This window comes from Lepisosteus platostomus, chromosome 14, assembly GCF_059453375.1.
Source record: "Lepisosteus platostomus isolate fLepPlt1 chromosome 14, fLepPlt1.hap1, whole genome shotgun sequence".
Classification (NCBI taxonomy): domain Eukaryota; kingdom Metazoa; phylum Chordata; class Actinopteri; order Semionotiformes; family Lepisosteidae; genus Lepisosteus; species Lepisosteus platostomus.
Genome location: NC_142624.1, coordinates 2,374,875 through 2,389,865, shown reverse-complemented (window position 1 = coordinate 2,389,865; position 14,991 = coordinate 2,374,875). Strand labels below are relative to the sequence as shown.

The window sequence follows — 14,991 nt, the reverse complement described above, 5'->3', positions numbered from 1 at the left end:
ACTGCGCATCTCCCTTGCCGGGGGGGGGGTTGGTGTTGCAGTTTCAGTGGCTGGAGTCGGGGCGAGCGTCAGACAGAAAACAGAGAAGGCTCTGAGGCCGGGGGTCGAGGGTGGCCCCGCGTGTGGGCCGGAGGAGCCCAGTGGTCAGCAGAAACAGAAGTGTCCGCACGCGCCGAGCGCTTTCTAGTGCTCATGGGAAGTAAACCCAGGATATGGAAACCACCCCCCCCCCCACAACGCTTGCAATTTCTTCCTCCCCCCCCGGATCTCTTTCTGAAGGCCCGTCTTGTTGTTGAATAATATGGTTTTCTGGGGGGACGTAATTGCCTGTGCGTGGGACTGCAGCTCTTCTGCAATGTGAATGGGGCCGCGCCAGGAGGGAGCGTGGGACCCGGAGCCGTGATCTCATGCAGCTGGCACCGGGCACGGCTGCCCTTTCAACGAAAACTGCGAATGCCGCTGAAATTCCAGGCGCAGAAAAGGCCCTCTTTTATACAATAAAAAAGATACAGTAAATGGCGCTCACACACAGAGGCACAGACAGATATATATACAACAATGGCCAGAGCCAGACCAGACCAGACCACACCAGAGAATGGCTGTGGGCCCTGTAATTAAAGGCCATGGCAGCTACTGCCTGACCTTTTTCAGTATTGTGTGCCAAACTATTTCTGGCCTTGGAAGGAAAAGGGAGCGGGAGAGACAGAGAGAGGGGGAAGGACAGGGTGCCAAGATTGTCCTTCATCTCCGACGAGCTCCGACGGGGAACGGAGAAACACACACACACACATACACACACACGAAAGTTCTGTTCGCTGGTGAGAGCGGGAATCCGTGATGGGACAGTACCCAGTTTCTACCGATCGGCGCTCAGTGATCTTGCACTGCCGGACCGGAACTTAAAACCCAGCCCGGCGAAACCAAAACGCATCAAACTGCTCTGCAAGGAGAGTCTCATCGCCACCCGTAACCGAGTTCGAGGCAGGTCAGCAAGGAAGAGGGGAAAAGACAAGAGAGGGAGATGAGGGGAGGGATGAATAAAATCAGTCAGGACACTGGTACTGGAAGAGTATTCTATGGCTGAGAGCGAGAAACAGACGGGCCGATAAAACCCACAGGACACACAGACAAGCAGAGCAATGAGCCCAAGGAAGAGAGAAGAACGCACCTCTGAGAGAGGCAGAGGGTGACTTAACTGAACTGGGTGCGGGCGTGTCCAGCACTGCGCTGAGCCCGAGACAGAGCCACCGAGCACGAGGGAGGACGACAGACAACGGACACTGGAAACAGATTGCAACGGCTGCTCAGAGTGTCCACTGTTACTGTACACTCACACCGACAGCTTGGCGAGAGAGAGAGACACCATCCCCTCCAGAGAAAGTCGAGGTGCCTTAATTGTATGCAAAGGAGCACTGATGCACCCTGCTTGTGGGGACAGTCCAAGCCCGGCTGCTGGGATCTGAAAATCTTCCTCTAACACCGCGAAAGGCTAAAAGAGGAGAGGGGGGTCACAGGGGAAGATCTGTGTTGGATTTCTGCGCCCGATCCGGCCTGAAAAAACGGAGCACTGTCCCACTTTTTTTGGACGCCTCCCAAAATATGAAAAGGTCCCGTCTGGGCAAGGGTGTGTCCCGCTTGCTTGGGACAGCATGAGAATAGGCCATTGTTGGAAAGAGAAGAGAGAGAAGACAGAGGCAGGAGGGGGGGGGGGCACTCTAAAATGTTTAAACAATGCAGCCCCCACACCCGGCTCTGAGGCAGAAGCCTGACGCACAAAACCCGGGGAAATCTGGCAGAGCTGGAGACACATTAACGATGGAAAAAACTATCACTGCGCGAAAGGGCAGCGGTGGGATCTGTAATCACTGCACTGGGGCAGCGAATTGTTCCGACACAATAGAACAGCTTCGGTGCGCCTGGAATAAGTCCCTCCAAGCATCGCTGTCCGGCGGTGTCCCGATCAGAAGAGGTGCGACTGGCTCAAGAAAGTCGGTTTCCGCTGTGGTCTCCCAGCAAAGCCACGCAGAAACGAGAGCAAAGCCCCCTGGACGCAAGACTGCAGGCTTCAAACCAGAGGAGGCCATGTGGCCAGTCTAGCTCATCTGGTGGATGGCAAGTTATTGAGCCATTTCTTCTAGGGATCCCAGTAACATAACTGGGCAGTTTGCTCCAGACCCCTACCACCCTTTGTGCAAAGAAGTGATTCCTGATTTCCCCCCTGCTCAAGCTGATAGAGATATTTTACCCTCTCTGTGGAAGGCATTCCACGGCCCAGGAATTTAACTTTTCTATTGTGCTTTTAACTGTTTCTAGAGCGGAAACGTCCCTTTTTTGTAACATGGCAATTTCCCTCAAATGACATTCTGCGATTTTCCAAAAAACATCTTAAGACTTTGCCGTCAGTCTAGAACAGCAGCAGTGTCCACTTCGACGTGAGACCATGAGAAAGGTTAGAAATGAGAAGAGGCCATCTGGCTGACTGCAGCTTATTCTTCCCAAGGGTCCAGTCTAGTCACTTCCTAAAGGATCCCAGGGATTCTCCTTTAACACCGTTGTCGGTCCCAGATCTTTCGAACTGCCAAGTTTCATTAAGTGGCCAGAATAAGGCAGTTCACCTTGTGAAAAACCCCCTCAGGGATCCTCACAGCACCTCTTTCTCAAAAGTCAATTTTATGAGCACGTTTCCTCAGCTTCGGTCCTCACGGAGCTGCACACAGGCAGACACAAAGCAAGCTGAACAAGTGCCAGTTACAGGGCACCCTTACAAACAGCCCCAAGACAGAAAGAGACGTCTGGCCTGAAACACTGATTGCAGGAACACTTAAACTCAGTTCAAATTTCATGGATCTGCTGTTATTTTAGGAAGGGATTAGCAAAATGGGAAATGCTGTAGCCGATTTGAAGAGGTTCAGCCCGTACTCAGGACAGCTTTAAGTATTCATCCAGAATCAGACCTTAAAAGCATGTACATCTGTAACTCTGGTTCCCTCTTATCCTTAAGCAAATCACAATTGTAAATGAAGAATCTGAGATGTTTCTTAACAAAAAGATATAGATACATATGATTTGATGGCACGGACATAGATACATATTAGGATTCAGGCCTGAAACAATTTTCTACTTGGAAACATTTGAATATTTGAAACACTGTAATTAGATTACAGTCTCAGACCAGCTCAGCCCATATCAGAAGCAATTTCTCCTTATTCAAGGACATAGATTAGACTTCCCGTGTGCAGAGGTGTGATCCATTTTACCTGCTGTAGGCTTCTAATGAAACGGAGCTGTATGTGAATACAATGTTGTATTTTTATCCTATTAGCTTTTATTTTTTTATCGTATTATTCACACTAACTGGGCAATTTCTATGAGCTTGAAGTCAACAAGCTTGAAATGCAGCTGGGGATGACAGACTCCAGAATAATTATTATTCATCCAGAGCAGCAATGACAAACAGCTGGTAACCTTGGAATACCCATTCCATTCAGAAGAAGACACGTAGTGGTACAGGCTTTTCACACTCGAGTCCAGAACAGGAGGAACTACTTGCTCTAAAAATACTTTGCGAGTTAAACGTTGGTGTTGCGCAGCAGCGTTCGTTTACTCTGCAACATACGAGCGAATCTGGGAAATCCTGGAAGGGCTCCAGCTGCCGTGCAGTAGGGGTAGGATTTGTCCCACCACCAATCCCCTCCGAGAGCGTATTGTCCTTATCTCCCATCATCACGGAGGCAGGAAACAACAGGCCCAGGAGCTCGGGATCACAGCGGGGAAACGAAATACCATTATCAGTCAGCCCCGCGGGGATCAGCCAGCATTAGAAAACAACTTCTTGCTACATTTTTTGGATCACTTTATAAGAAGGGTTTGTGAGGGCAGAACGATTACACGTGAAGTAACACGTGGCAAAACACGCATGCGCTCCCGGCACACGCCCTACTGTCCCGTTTCAGTTCCTACTCATCCGGTGTCACAACACACGCAGTAGATATCCCGGGATGCGTGTAACCACCCCCGCCGCCTGCGAACACCCCCTTCTTCCCGAGATGGCAAGTGGCATCTCCACACCTGCGCAGGAACGCCACAGGGTGGGCAAAAGCCGGATTGTCCCTCCGGAAAGCCGCGTGGCTGTGGCTGACGGGAATGGCACGCCGTAGGGTGAAAGAGAAAGGGGCCCTGCCTGACCGTGACCTCACCCCGAATCCGACGATGTACCGTCCTCTGTGCAAAAGCACTCTCGGGAAATCGTGGTCCAGGACAAACGAGTGACACCTGGGCGACAGGGGGCCCGTCCCGGGCTCCGAACTGAGGCCACTCACTCAAACACAGGGGTGGACAGGACAGCAGGGAGAGAGCACGGCCCTGGCCATCCCGCCCGTCAGGGCTGCACAGTCTTAGAAAGAGTCTGATTGAGACTGAGCCACTCGGTCTGTCAGTGGGGCATCCATCATTAAAGAGCCCGTTTCATCTCTCGCTCCCAGCTCCCAGCTCCCAGCTATTATCTTGTGAACAGTAATTACAGCCTGTACATCTACACAGCTGTTTTGCTATTTTTAAAACGTACACACGCATGAACGTTTTTTTTTTTAACTTCAAAAAACATCTTTCGAGGCTTCAGAAACGCCGGGAGGTGTTTTGGAAAGCCCTCCGGTAAAGCCCGGGATAATCTCGTCATGATTAGGGATCCTTCTCCTGTTTGTGCAAAACCATCATCCCCGCTGGAGCCCTGCCCACACTTTTCCAAACCTGTGCCAGGGACGGATCGTTTTTCCGGCCTGCTGCCAGAAGCAGGAACAAGACGATGACCACAAGCACGCGTCACCAGCCCAACCTCGTGGCTGAACCACCGCTGTTTGTGAAAACTAGTATAAACTGGGTGAGCGACTGAGTGCCTCACAGACAGAAAGAATCCGTAAGAATGAATAAACACCATGCAGGCGGTGTGGATACAGCGCACTGACGCACACACACGCACACACCCTGCAGGTACGTCTATCTTGTTTAGAGCAAACTAAGCAAACTACATTCCAAGTTTGAGAATTAAAAACATGAATGCGAGCTCGGATTCAAAATGCGATCACAAAAATCAATAAAAAGATACAGAGTGGAGATGCTTCATGTTGCAGAGTGCTAAACGGTTAGGTTTGGGCAACAGCAGAACGCAATAAGTTGTGCACATAGCACATTAAGTTACACCTATACACGATGATCACTCCAGTAGGTCCTTTGTGTCTTTGCTTACTTCTAACGCCCTGCTCACTTACTGTACGTGCTTGTCTTCTGCATTCGAGGATTCTGACCGCGTGAGAAAAAGCAGGCCGCACGGAGCACCGTGTCCGGTGTGGTAAGATAATGGGACAGACGGGATGCTGTTCTCCTGCCCAGCGGCTGCAGGAACCTCCTGCGCTTCTGTTTGTGTTGAATTACGTGCCCGTGTGATGTGCAAACTGTCGCCCTCGACTCTCTCCCGGAAACACGTGGAGCACCGAGGAGCATCGAGAACTCCTTGCAGAGGTCGCCACCCCTCCACACTCGCGCTGCCAAGCCCCCCCACCGGAACATCGGCCACATCAACAATACGCCTGACCCCAGAGTGGCCTGGTGGCCTGAGCCACTTACATTGTTTAAGAACGGCCAAGTTTGGAGTGTCGTTGTGATGAATTATGACCGTTGTAAACAGAAACAAAGTTGTTTACTTTAACTGTCAAAACCCATGAAATGCATCTTTTAAGTAGATTCTGCAAGGAATGCAGGAGTCTAGAGCCCTGTGACTGGGCTGTGTCAGTGTGCTGGACTCCACAGGGACTAGAAGAGTCTAGAGCCCTGTGACTGGGCTGTGTCAGTGTGCTGGACTCCACAGGGACTAGAAGACTCTAGAGCCTGTGACTGGGCTGTGTCAGTGTGCTGGACTCCACAGGGACTAGAAGAGTCCAGAGCCTGTGACTGGGCTGTGTCAGTGTGCTGGACTCCACAGGGACTAGAGGAGTCTAGAGCCTGTGACTGGGCTGTGTCAGTGTGCTGGACTCCACAGGGACTAGAAGAGTCTAGAGCCTGTGACTGGGCTGTGTCAGTGTGCTGGACTCCACAGGGACTAGAAGAGTCCAGAGCCTGTGACTGGGCTGTGTCAGTGTGCTGGACTCCACAGGGACTAGAAGAGTCCAGAGCCTGTGACTGGGCTGTGTCAGTGTGCTGGACTCCACAGGGACTAGAAGAGTCTAGAGCCCTGTGACTGGGCTGTGTCAGTGTGCTGGACTCCACAGGGACTAGAGGAGTCTAGAGCCCTGTGACTAGGCTGTGTCAGTGTGCTGGACTCCACAGGGACTAGAAGAGTCTAGAGCCCTGTGACTGGGCTGTGTCAGTGTGCTGGACTCCACAGGGACTAGAGGAGTCTAGAGCCTGTGACTGGGCTGTGTCAGTGTGCTGGACTCCACAGGAACTAGAAGACTCCAGAGCCTGTGACTGGGCTGTGTCAGTGTGCTGGACTCCACAGGGACTAGAGGAGTCCAGAGCCTGTGACTGGGCTGTGTCAGTGTGCTGGACTCCACAGGGACTAGAAGAGTCCAGAGCCTGTGACTGGGCTGTGTCAGTGTGCTGGACTCCACAGGGACTAGAAGAGTCCAGAGCCTGTGACTGGGCTGTGTCAGTGTGCTGGACTCCACAGGGACTAGAAGAGTCCAGAGCCTGTGACTGGGCTGTGTCAGTGTGCTGGACTCCACAGGGACTAGAAGAGTCTAGAGCCCTGTGACTGGGCTGTGTCAGTGTGCTGGACTCCACAGGGACTAGAAGAGTCTAGAGCCTGTGACTGGGCTGTGTCAGTGTGCTGGACTCCACAGGGACTAGAAGAGTCTAGAGCCTGTGACTGGGCTGTGTCAGTGTGCTGGACTCCACAGGGACTAGAAGAGTCTAGAGCCTGTGACTGGGCTGTGTCAGTGTGCTGGACTCCACAGGAACTAGAAGAGTCCAGAGCCTGTGACTGGGCTGTGTCAGTGTGCTGGACTCCACAGGGACTAGAAGAGTCTAGAGCCCTGTGACTGGGCTGTGTCAGTGTGCTGGACTCCACAGGGACTAGAAGAGTCTAGAGCCTGTGACTGGGCTGTGTCAGTGTGCTGGACTCCACAGGGACTAGAAGAGTCTAGAGCCTGTGACTGGGCTGTGTCAGTGTGCTGGACTCCACAGGGACTAGAAGAGTCCAGAGCCTGTGACTGGGCTGTGTCAGTGTACTGGGCACTATAGGGACTACAAGACTCTCGACCTGGGCTGTGCCATGAATAATAGAAACTAGAGCACTGTCAGTTGTACTCAGTTTTATAAATGAGTCTATACAGTACCTCACTGTGCAACTGCAGCCACTGACATTGAACCCAGAGGACAACTTCAACAAGGTAAATTAAGAGGGAGTGCAAGAGCAAGATGTTCTTCTTTACATCAAGGTTGTAAAGGGATCTGGAACAAACTGCCCAGCTATGTTACTGGGATCCTTAGAAGAAATGGCTCAATAAGCTGCCACCACAGGAGCTAGACTGGCCACATGGCCTGCTCTTGTTCGGAGGTGATCAGGTGATCACTGCCCCAAGTCCAGGTGGCTTTGCTCTTGTTTCCGCGTGGCATTGCCACGCAGAGACGATCAGGCCGAAGCTCGAGCTGTGAGATCAGATGTCAGAAACACTTTGTTGTTGTTGTTTTTTTTTTTTATAAGAGCGATTTTCAAAAAGAATTTGACCTTTTATGGGATGTCAAACCGTGGCATTTCCCCCCCCCCCCCCCTTTTTTAAGATTTCAAAAATAAAGCTATAATAATAATTATAATAATCACAATAATCATGAAAAAAAACCAAACAAAACAAAAACCAGGACCCGGGTGACCTTTGCAGTCTAATCTGGTGCTGGAGGGCTGGGAGTTACATGGGGTCTATTGTGCTGGAAGCTGTTATCAGCGGCCACAGCTTCCTCCTGCTCCGAGCCCGAGAGGTAGGGAAGAATTCCTCACTGGAAAGCCTGCGCTGTCTGGAGCGCGAGCACACACACACACACACAGCCAGCTCTAACGTCACAGCTGGGCCTGAGCTCACTCTGCAGGAATGCAGCTTGAGAAAGGGAGAGAGAGGGAGGGAGAGAGAGGGAGAAAGGGAGAGAAGGAGCAGTATTTCTAAAAGGAAAGGGGGACGCAGTGAATCACGCGCCTTCGGCCACAGGCGGCGCTGCGAGCGCTGACAGAGAGGCCACAGCGCGGTGACGAAAGGGAGTGGAAAAAGCAGAGCCGACTACCAGCGGTGTCCCCCATGACTTGTGAAGGACACCAGAGCGACGAGCTCTGCAGAAGGGCAGGCCGTCACACTGCTGTTAAAGCGCCGACGAGTCCAACGGGCTGCACAGAGGTCTGACTCGCCGCAGGCCGGCCTGACACGGCGGGGCTCGCGGTGAAGCTGAAAGGCAGCGTGGGTGAGGTGTGGGCGCACGCTGTCGATAAGGTGCTCCGGCCACAGGTCCACCGGGATTCCGACCGGTGCGTTCGCACCTGCGCGACGCAGCAGGGGCGATTCGCGCGCGCGTGTGTGCGTGTGTCACACGCCATCCCACGGATTGCTGTCTTATTTCTGGGACCTCCGGTGCCACAGTGATCTATGGGATCGCAAGGATGGGAGGACACTGCACTGTTCCCTGGGAATGTTCTCCAATCAGCTGTCCAGGTCGCATGAATTTACTAGAACACACAATCCACCCTGAACTGTAGCAGGGGTAGGAGGATGTATGTGTTAACATGTTCTGAAACGTTTAAGCTGCAAAAATGTACTGGAGGGCGTCCTTGGGATCCTCATTCCAGAATATCATGCAGAGCAGCGCCCTTCCGAAAGACAGTGGCCACACAGCTCCGGGTTCGACACAAAGGACCTGCCAGGGGGTTTCTGAAACTACGGCTTCTCATAAACCTTTTACAGCACGGCTTGCAGAAGTTCTCAAAGGTGATCACTGTTCATGCGTTTGTCCTGTAAAAAGCTCAGCAAAGCTGTAAAAAAGTCACAGTAAAATTAGAGCAGAGTGAACCGTATACCCTGCCTTCACAATCCCGACGCAGAAACTTGAGCAAGAGCCACAGTTCAAATGGAAGCAAACACAACAACTAAAACTAATCTCAGTTTTAGAAATAAAATATGATTACCTGGAAAACAGGCGGCAATGTGCTGACTCTGCCAACCACGGTTTTAAAAACTGCAGCTCTTGTCAGAGTAAATATTAATAAGAGTCTGCAAGTGAGAGGAGGCCATGCAGCCCATCATCCGTGTTTGCCTGCCAGGAGGTAGACAACCTGAGCGTCTTGCCCAAACGTTTCCTAATAAAATGATATGGCTACGGTTTCTGAAGAAGCGCAGGGCTATTTTGTTCTCTGCTTTGCGTGAACTCACTCTGGAGGAATGCGATTGGAAACACAACAAGCGCTGCATGCGCGCTGAGAGAGAGGAGACGCGGCGTTGTTCACCCAGCGGTGGACTCCACGGTGACTCACGCGCCCAGACCCAGACAGAGGGAACCGGGACAGGGGCGTGGATGCCCAGGAGTCTGATAAGGACATGAAAGAGACGGGATGAGCACACTTCAGCCTGGAGTGCAGAGGTGACTCGCACCTGAGCACAGCGAGAGAAGATGCAAGACAGAGCAGTCAGTCGGGGCCCAGCTGACACATGGCTGCTCACAGACAGCAATCGCACAGGCCAGCAAACGTGGTCAGATCCAAAAGTGAAAGGAGACACATGTACAGGGAATAAAGAGCACACCTACTCTCACGCACAGACACACCACCCAGCCGAGGCCCCAACATTACACTAGGTATTCGACAAGGTGCCTTTCTTCACTTTCTCCATGGCAGCGACCTCCAGCCCTTCTCCAGCAGTTTCCAAAGACCGGGAACAGTTCGGCCCTCAATCACACGGGCCATTTTTTTTAATTAAGCACTTAGGAGTTCAAAAAAAAAATCTGGATCTGATCGGGATCTTTAAAGAGCAGGTGAATCAGGGCGACCGATAAGACGAGGTGGATGGCGCACAGAGGAGGTGTGGTCCGGAGGAACACCCTTACAGAAGGAAGAGAGAGGAGAGCTCTTTACACACAGAGAGCCCCAGGTTTCAGGTTTTAAGTGCTAGAAATGCACAACTGTCTAAGTAAAAGAATGATATTCTGTTGATTACATAATTAATTAGATTAATAAAAGAAAAATGAACGGAACGGGCTCTCCTTCAACCTGTGACTCATTCAGTTTTATCTCCCCCTAGTTCACCCAGCAGGACCGGCTGGACGGTGATAGCAAACACCCTGGTATAAAGCATTTCAAAAAGAAACACACATATTCTCTAAAAACACTGCAGAAAAAAATAACCTGGCGCTACAGTAGCGAGCATATTAAGGCAATTTCCCAGTAAATCCTGCTTCGAGAAATGTAAAAATATTCTGGCATTAGAGATTTCCAAGATAAATCATGTTTTGATGAATGTAAGGTGATGGCAGATTATCATTTTTTACCTTAGACCAATCTCAACAGGAACAAACTTGCCCCTCTAATTTAACAAGAAATGAACTCGTCTGAAAGAGACTTCCTGAGCTGTTAAACCGTGGCTGGGAATTAACTCGGGGACGTACGCAGCTAAGGACAGGCAGACGGCTCTCACACCGCACACACAAACTCACACGGATGGAAGAGCCTTGTTCTGGCAGCTGTGTTGCCTGGAACAGGCTCAGCTCATGAGGCAGAAGAGGCATCTAAGCCCAGGCCGACCGCAGACAGCCACAAGGAACAGAAACAATGGGATTTGGAGATCTGACGGCGCAGCAGCACAATGCAGGTAGTGTGAACTGCGCTCCCTGGAAGGCACAGCTAAGACAGCACAGACAGGAGAACAAATAGAGCAGGGGCTTATCAAAGCCTTTCTTTTCTTGCACAAACTGTAGCTTAACAATTGAAGTGTTTACATCAAGACCCAGCACTTCTTACTTGCGACAATACAGTAAACACTGCCCTGCACCCAGCCAAGACTGGCTCGAACCGTTACAGTCCGCCCGGTTTTTGAAACGCCCAGCCGCAGATATGCCCACGTTGGCGCCCCTCACCTCCTGAGACGCCAACCTTGCCAACCCAATAAATGTAAAAAAAAAAGATTTTATTTCTTAAGCCACTCTTATCCGACTCTGAACTCTCTTCAGGTTTATTGACCCCTCCTGGCATGTGATCGGCTTGGACGAGGGATCTAACCGGGGACGGGGGAGTGAACTCATATCACTGCAGCTCGCTGCAGCCGAACTCATATCACTGCAGCCACTGTGATACCTGGGATTAGTGGACTGACAGTGCCCTTCTGTGGCTTTAGTGCGGAAATCTTTGACAGACAGTTTTTGGTTCCTCGGGACAGACAGAGTCAGGGCTGTCCTCAGCCCTGTCAGGCCTTAAGCTCTTTTCCCCTGTTGCTGCAGGGGGGGGTTCCCTGTTAACCATTAACACAAGATTAAGACACTGGCATTCCCTTGCAGTGAACTCACAGATCAACAATACTTTTGCCAGGAAGCCCAGGAGACGACGCTTAACCCCCGCAGCCCTGTCAAGGACAGACACACACACACACAGGCCCGTGTCTCCCCCTCACCTGCGTGACTCACGGAGACCGGGGGCAGACACGCTACCCAACACACAGACAGGAAACCACGCCGTGCTCCGCCGGCTGCAACACGTGAAGCTGAAATAACTCCGCGTGGAGTGGCGAACGCAGAGCTGTGCCGAGCGTTTCCCTGCTTTCCGCACAAGCGTAGGTATCACGAACAAGGCACCTCATAACTAGCACGTTTGTGCTTGGAAGTGTTATACATTCTGCTTAACCCCCCATCTATACACACACAATACCATTTTCTAAAAGTGTGATGGGAGAGACTCGTCACAATACAATGGCTGGTAGGTCGGTTATGGATCTGAACTACGTTTCCTCTGCTCAGACAAACAAGGTGGTCACACTTCCGTCACAGCGGCTGTCTGTGTCAGCTGTCTAACAGGGGAAAAGTTCACTGCTCCTTGCTCCCGGCCATCAATGACTCTTTATGCGGAGCCGAGCTTCAGTCCTATGGGGGACTCGCTGTGTTTTTTACTGCAGCAGGACTCCAGTGCCTAGCAACAGGCCTTTCTCCCTCATAAGCTGATCCCATTGTCCAGTGTCTGGAGAGTGAGTGGGAGACAGGGAGAGAGTGAGTCATCTGGATGCCACTGGGGGACAATAGCGCCCTACTGTGGAAGGGCAAGGAATGGCGGGGGGGTGGGGGGGGGTACAGGAGGTTTTGTGGGGATTGCATTGTACTGATGAAAAGGCACCGAGACATTACTTCATACATCCCACACTATGGCGGTATTAGTAACTCCTGCTTCACCAGGGGGCACAGCCCATTCGCAAGCTTCCCTGAACACCCACCGCAAAACACCTCCTGACCGGTTACACACCGGTTTGCACACCAGCAGACGTGACAAAGCGCAAAGCCCTCTGGAGCTGGGAGGCGAAGACGGCCCCGATGACACACATCCCTGCAGCTCGCCGGCCCTGCTGGCCGATTCAGGGTCTCCCGCGTGAGTGAGGTGTGACAGGGAGTCTGGCCGTGTTACACCGCATGGAAGGGAGCCGCCAGATGAGGGCCGGCCTGGCTGATTTCCTCAGGGAAAATAAAAACAAGGTTTTCTTTCTGAAATCCCAGGTTCCTGGTTGGATATGTATATATAACCCGTTTTGCTTTTGCAGCCTGCGTTTTTTGGGGTTCGTTTGGGACTTGCGGGTCGCTGAGGGATGGTGTGCAGGGTGGGGTTCAGGCGAGACTGCAGTGTGTCCCCTTGCTTTCCGCTGCAGGCCTGCCGTGTGAAAACCAAGGCACGCTCAAGTGGATGCCTGTCTGTTGCCTTCAGCTAAGCCGCGTAACAGCTGGGACATTTTAAAGCGGCACACAGACACCTACAGTAGATATAGCTGAGCACACCCGTCTCCCAGTCCTCCCAGTTATCTTGGACTGGTGCTCCTTCCCACATCCAACACCACGGCGTCCCCGATCTCGCCGTAGGGCTCTCCAGGAGGAGCTCGGCAGGAGGCTCGCTTATACTCTGGTAAGCCCTTCCAACCTGCACAACCTCTCTTCCCCTCTCTTTAACTCTCTCTTTCCCAGACTGCATTCCTGCACAGTGAGTTCATCCGCCGAGGAGAGAAAAATACGGTACTGCAGCAGCTTAGCAGAAATTCAGAAGAAAAGCGCAAAGACAAAACGGGACATGCAGACAAGTCTATAGAGAAGAACCTACGTAACGACAGCTACATTTAAATAACACGTTGGTGTTCCTGAGACACCTGCATTGCACTTTCTACACCAGCACCACTACTGTACTTGTCTTTATTTCAGTTTTATTGTACTTGATCAGACTAATCACAGCTGCTGTACCCTGTTGGACCTGCCTGTACTGTAAAACTTTGGGAACTCTGCCGGACGCCCTGTGTCACACACGACTCTAAGCAACCTGCTATCCCAAAGCCAAGGTCTTCGAGACCAATCCTGAATTTAAAGTGCTCGTGTCTCTTACGACTTAAAAACTGACCTACTAGGGGCTCAAGCTGCGAATATAGCAAAGGTACAAGCTGCCGATCACAGCTCCTCGAATTAAGACGCTTCAACGTGGAGAACTCATCTCGGAGAGCCTGGTTTTGACTGGTTGCTGACGACACATCTTGCTTTGTAATGCGTCGTTCTAAGTCACATAAGCACACCCCGAGATGTTAATATCGGCCTTTTATGTGAGCGTCTGCATCAGGCTCTGAAGGAGGTACTCCAGGCCCTCTTGTTCGTGTCTGCTCCATATTGTGCCCGGTGGTGTGTCCCACACCAAACACATGATCAACGACTGTCGTTTCCGCTCAAAGGACAGATCTGTCAATCTCAAGACCCTGTGCATGACTCTTTCATGACGGAAGAGTGGGAAGAGAACGGATGAGCGGGAGAGGGGGGCAGAAAACGCGGGATGAGCCGCAACGTGCACACCAGGAGAGAGAAGTTCCCAGGAGCGCGATGCCTGTGTTGGCATGCGTGCCCAGTGCCCAGGGGATGGGAGCTCAGCTATTGTGCTCATTCGGAGTCTAATGGCCACAGTGCGTTAATCCCGGGGCGTCCCAGTGCGCCTACTCTGTGGCCTGATGTGCTCAGCTCTCTGAAAAGTGTGGCTGGGCCTGAGCCAGTCAGCCAGGAACAGGACTGCATCAAAGCCACAGCTCCACTGTGTCCCATTGTTCCCAGCCCCTGCTCAGAGGAAACAGGGGCTGCGCTGTTATTGTTGGACTGCAGAAGGAGACACGGAGAGAACGTTTGGAAAAGCAATTTGTACCTGAGTCACTCCGGATGGGAATGATGCGTTTTTTTTTTCCGACGGGATCAGGAATTCCGAAGGACAGGGAGACACCTGGGACAGCGAGCAAACAAACAACAACAGGCTGGTAAAAACAAAAAACAGGATTCCGAAGCCTCAAGCCCTCCCTCACATTGCTGAGAGACTCATGTAATCTGGTCGGTCTTGTACAGCCCACCCCCATCAGTCCCGTCAAGAAACTAAAGTCAGTCTAACCACCCAGTGACAAATAAGGGGAAAAAGAACACTCTTAAGTGCTAACCTCAACTGCCCTCTTTCTGGAAGAACAGATTTTAGAAACAGATGACTAAACATCCTGATCTACCCTACGCGTGCCCAGTACCCATGATGACCCAGGCTCGCGTCTCAAAGAAAAGGCGAAGATAAAAAACCACCCACACCAGTTTAGATTTCACTACACTATGGCGGGCAAAAGCCTTAACAGGAGGGTTTGCTGAGAATGGGAGCACCCTGCCCTGGAGCTGGAGTCAGAGCCTTCTAGCTTTCAGTCTGGCTGAGCTCTCAGGTTTACAGCTCAGTGTTCTGCATCCCCGTCACGGAGCACAGCCCAGGGGTCTGATCCAAACGCTCCC

The 14,991-nt window shown here is 51.7% G+C and overlaps 1 protein-coding gene across 5 annotated transcripts in view; it reads right to left on the bottom strand.

The window, feature by feature from the left end:
* sun2 (Sad1 and UNC84 domain containing 2) overlaps nt 1–14,991 on the bottom strand; it is a 59,937-nt gene that overhangs the window by 25,601 nt on the left and 19,345 nt on the right. For 2 of the 5 annotated variants that reach the window (XM_088606459.1, XM_088606462.1), the window contains exon 3: nt 14,378–14,452. The exons of 1 other annotated variant lie outside the window; for it this stretch is intronic. Coding sequence is in view for 2 of the 4 variants with exons in the window: in XM_088606456.1 (XP_088462582.1) it covers nt 5,265–5,286 (22 nt within the window). In the remaining 2 variants the exon portion in view is untranslated. Of the gene's footprint in view, nt 1–5,264; nt 5,287–14,377; nt 14,453–14,991 lie in introns of those variants that run through there. 2 more of the 5 variants (XM_088606456.1, XM_088606457.1) reach the window with 1 other exon arrangement.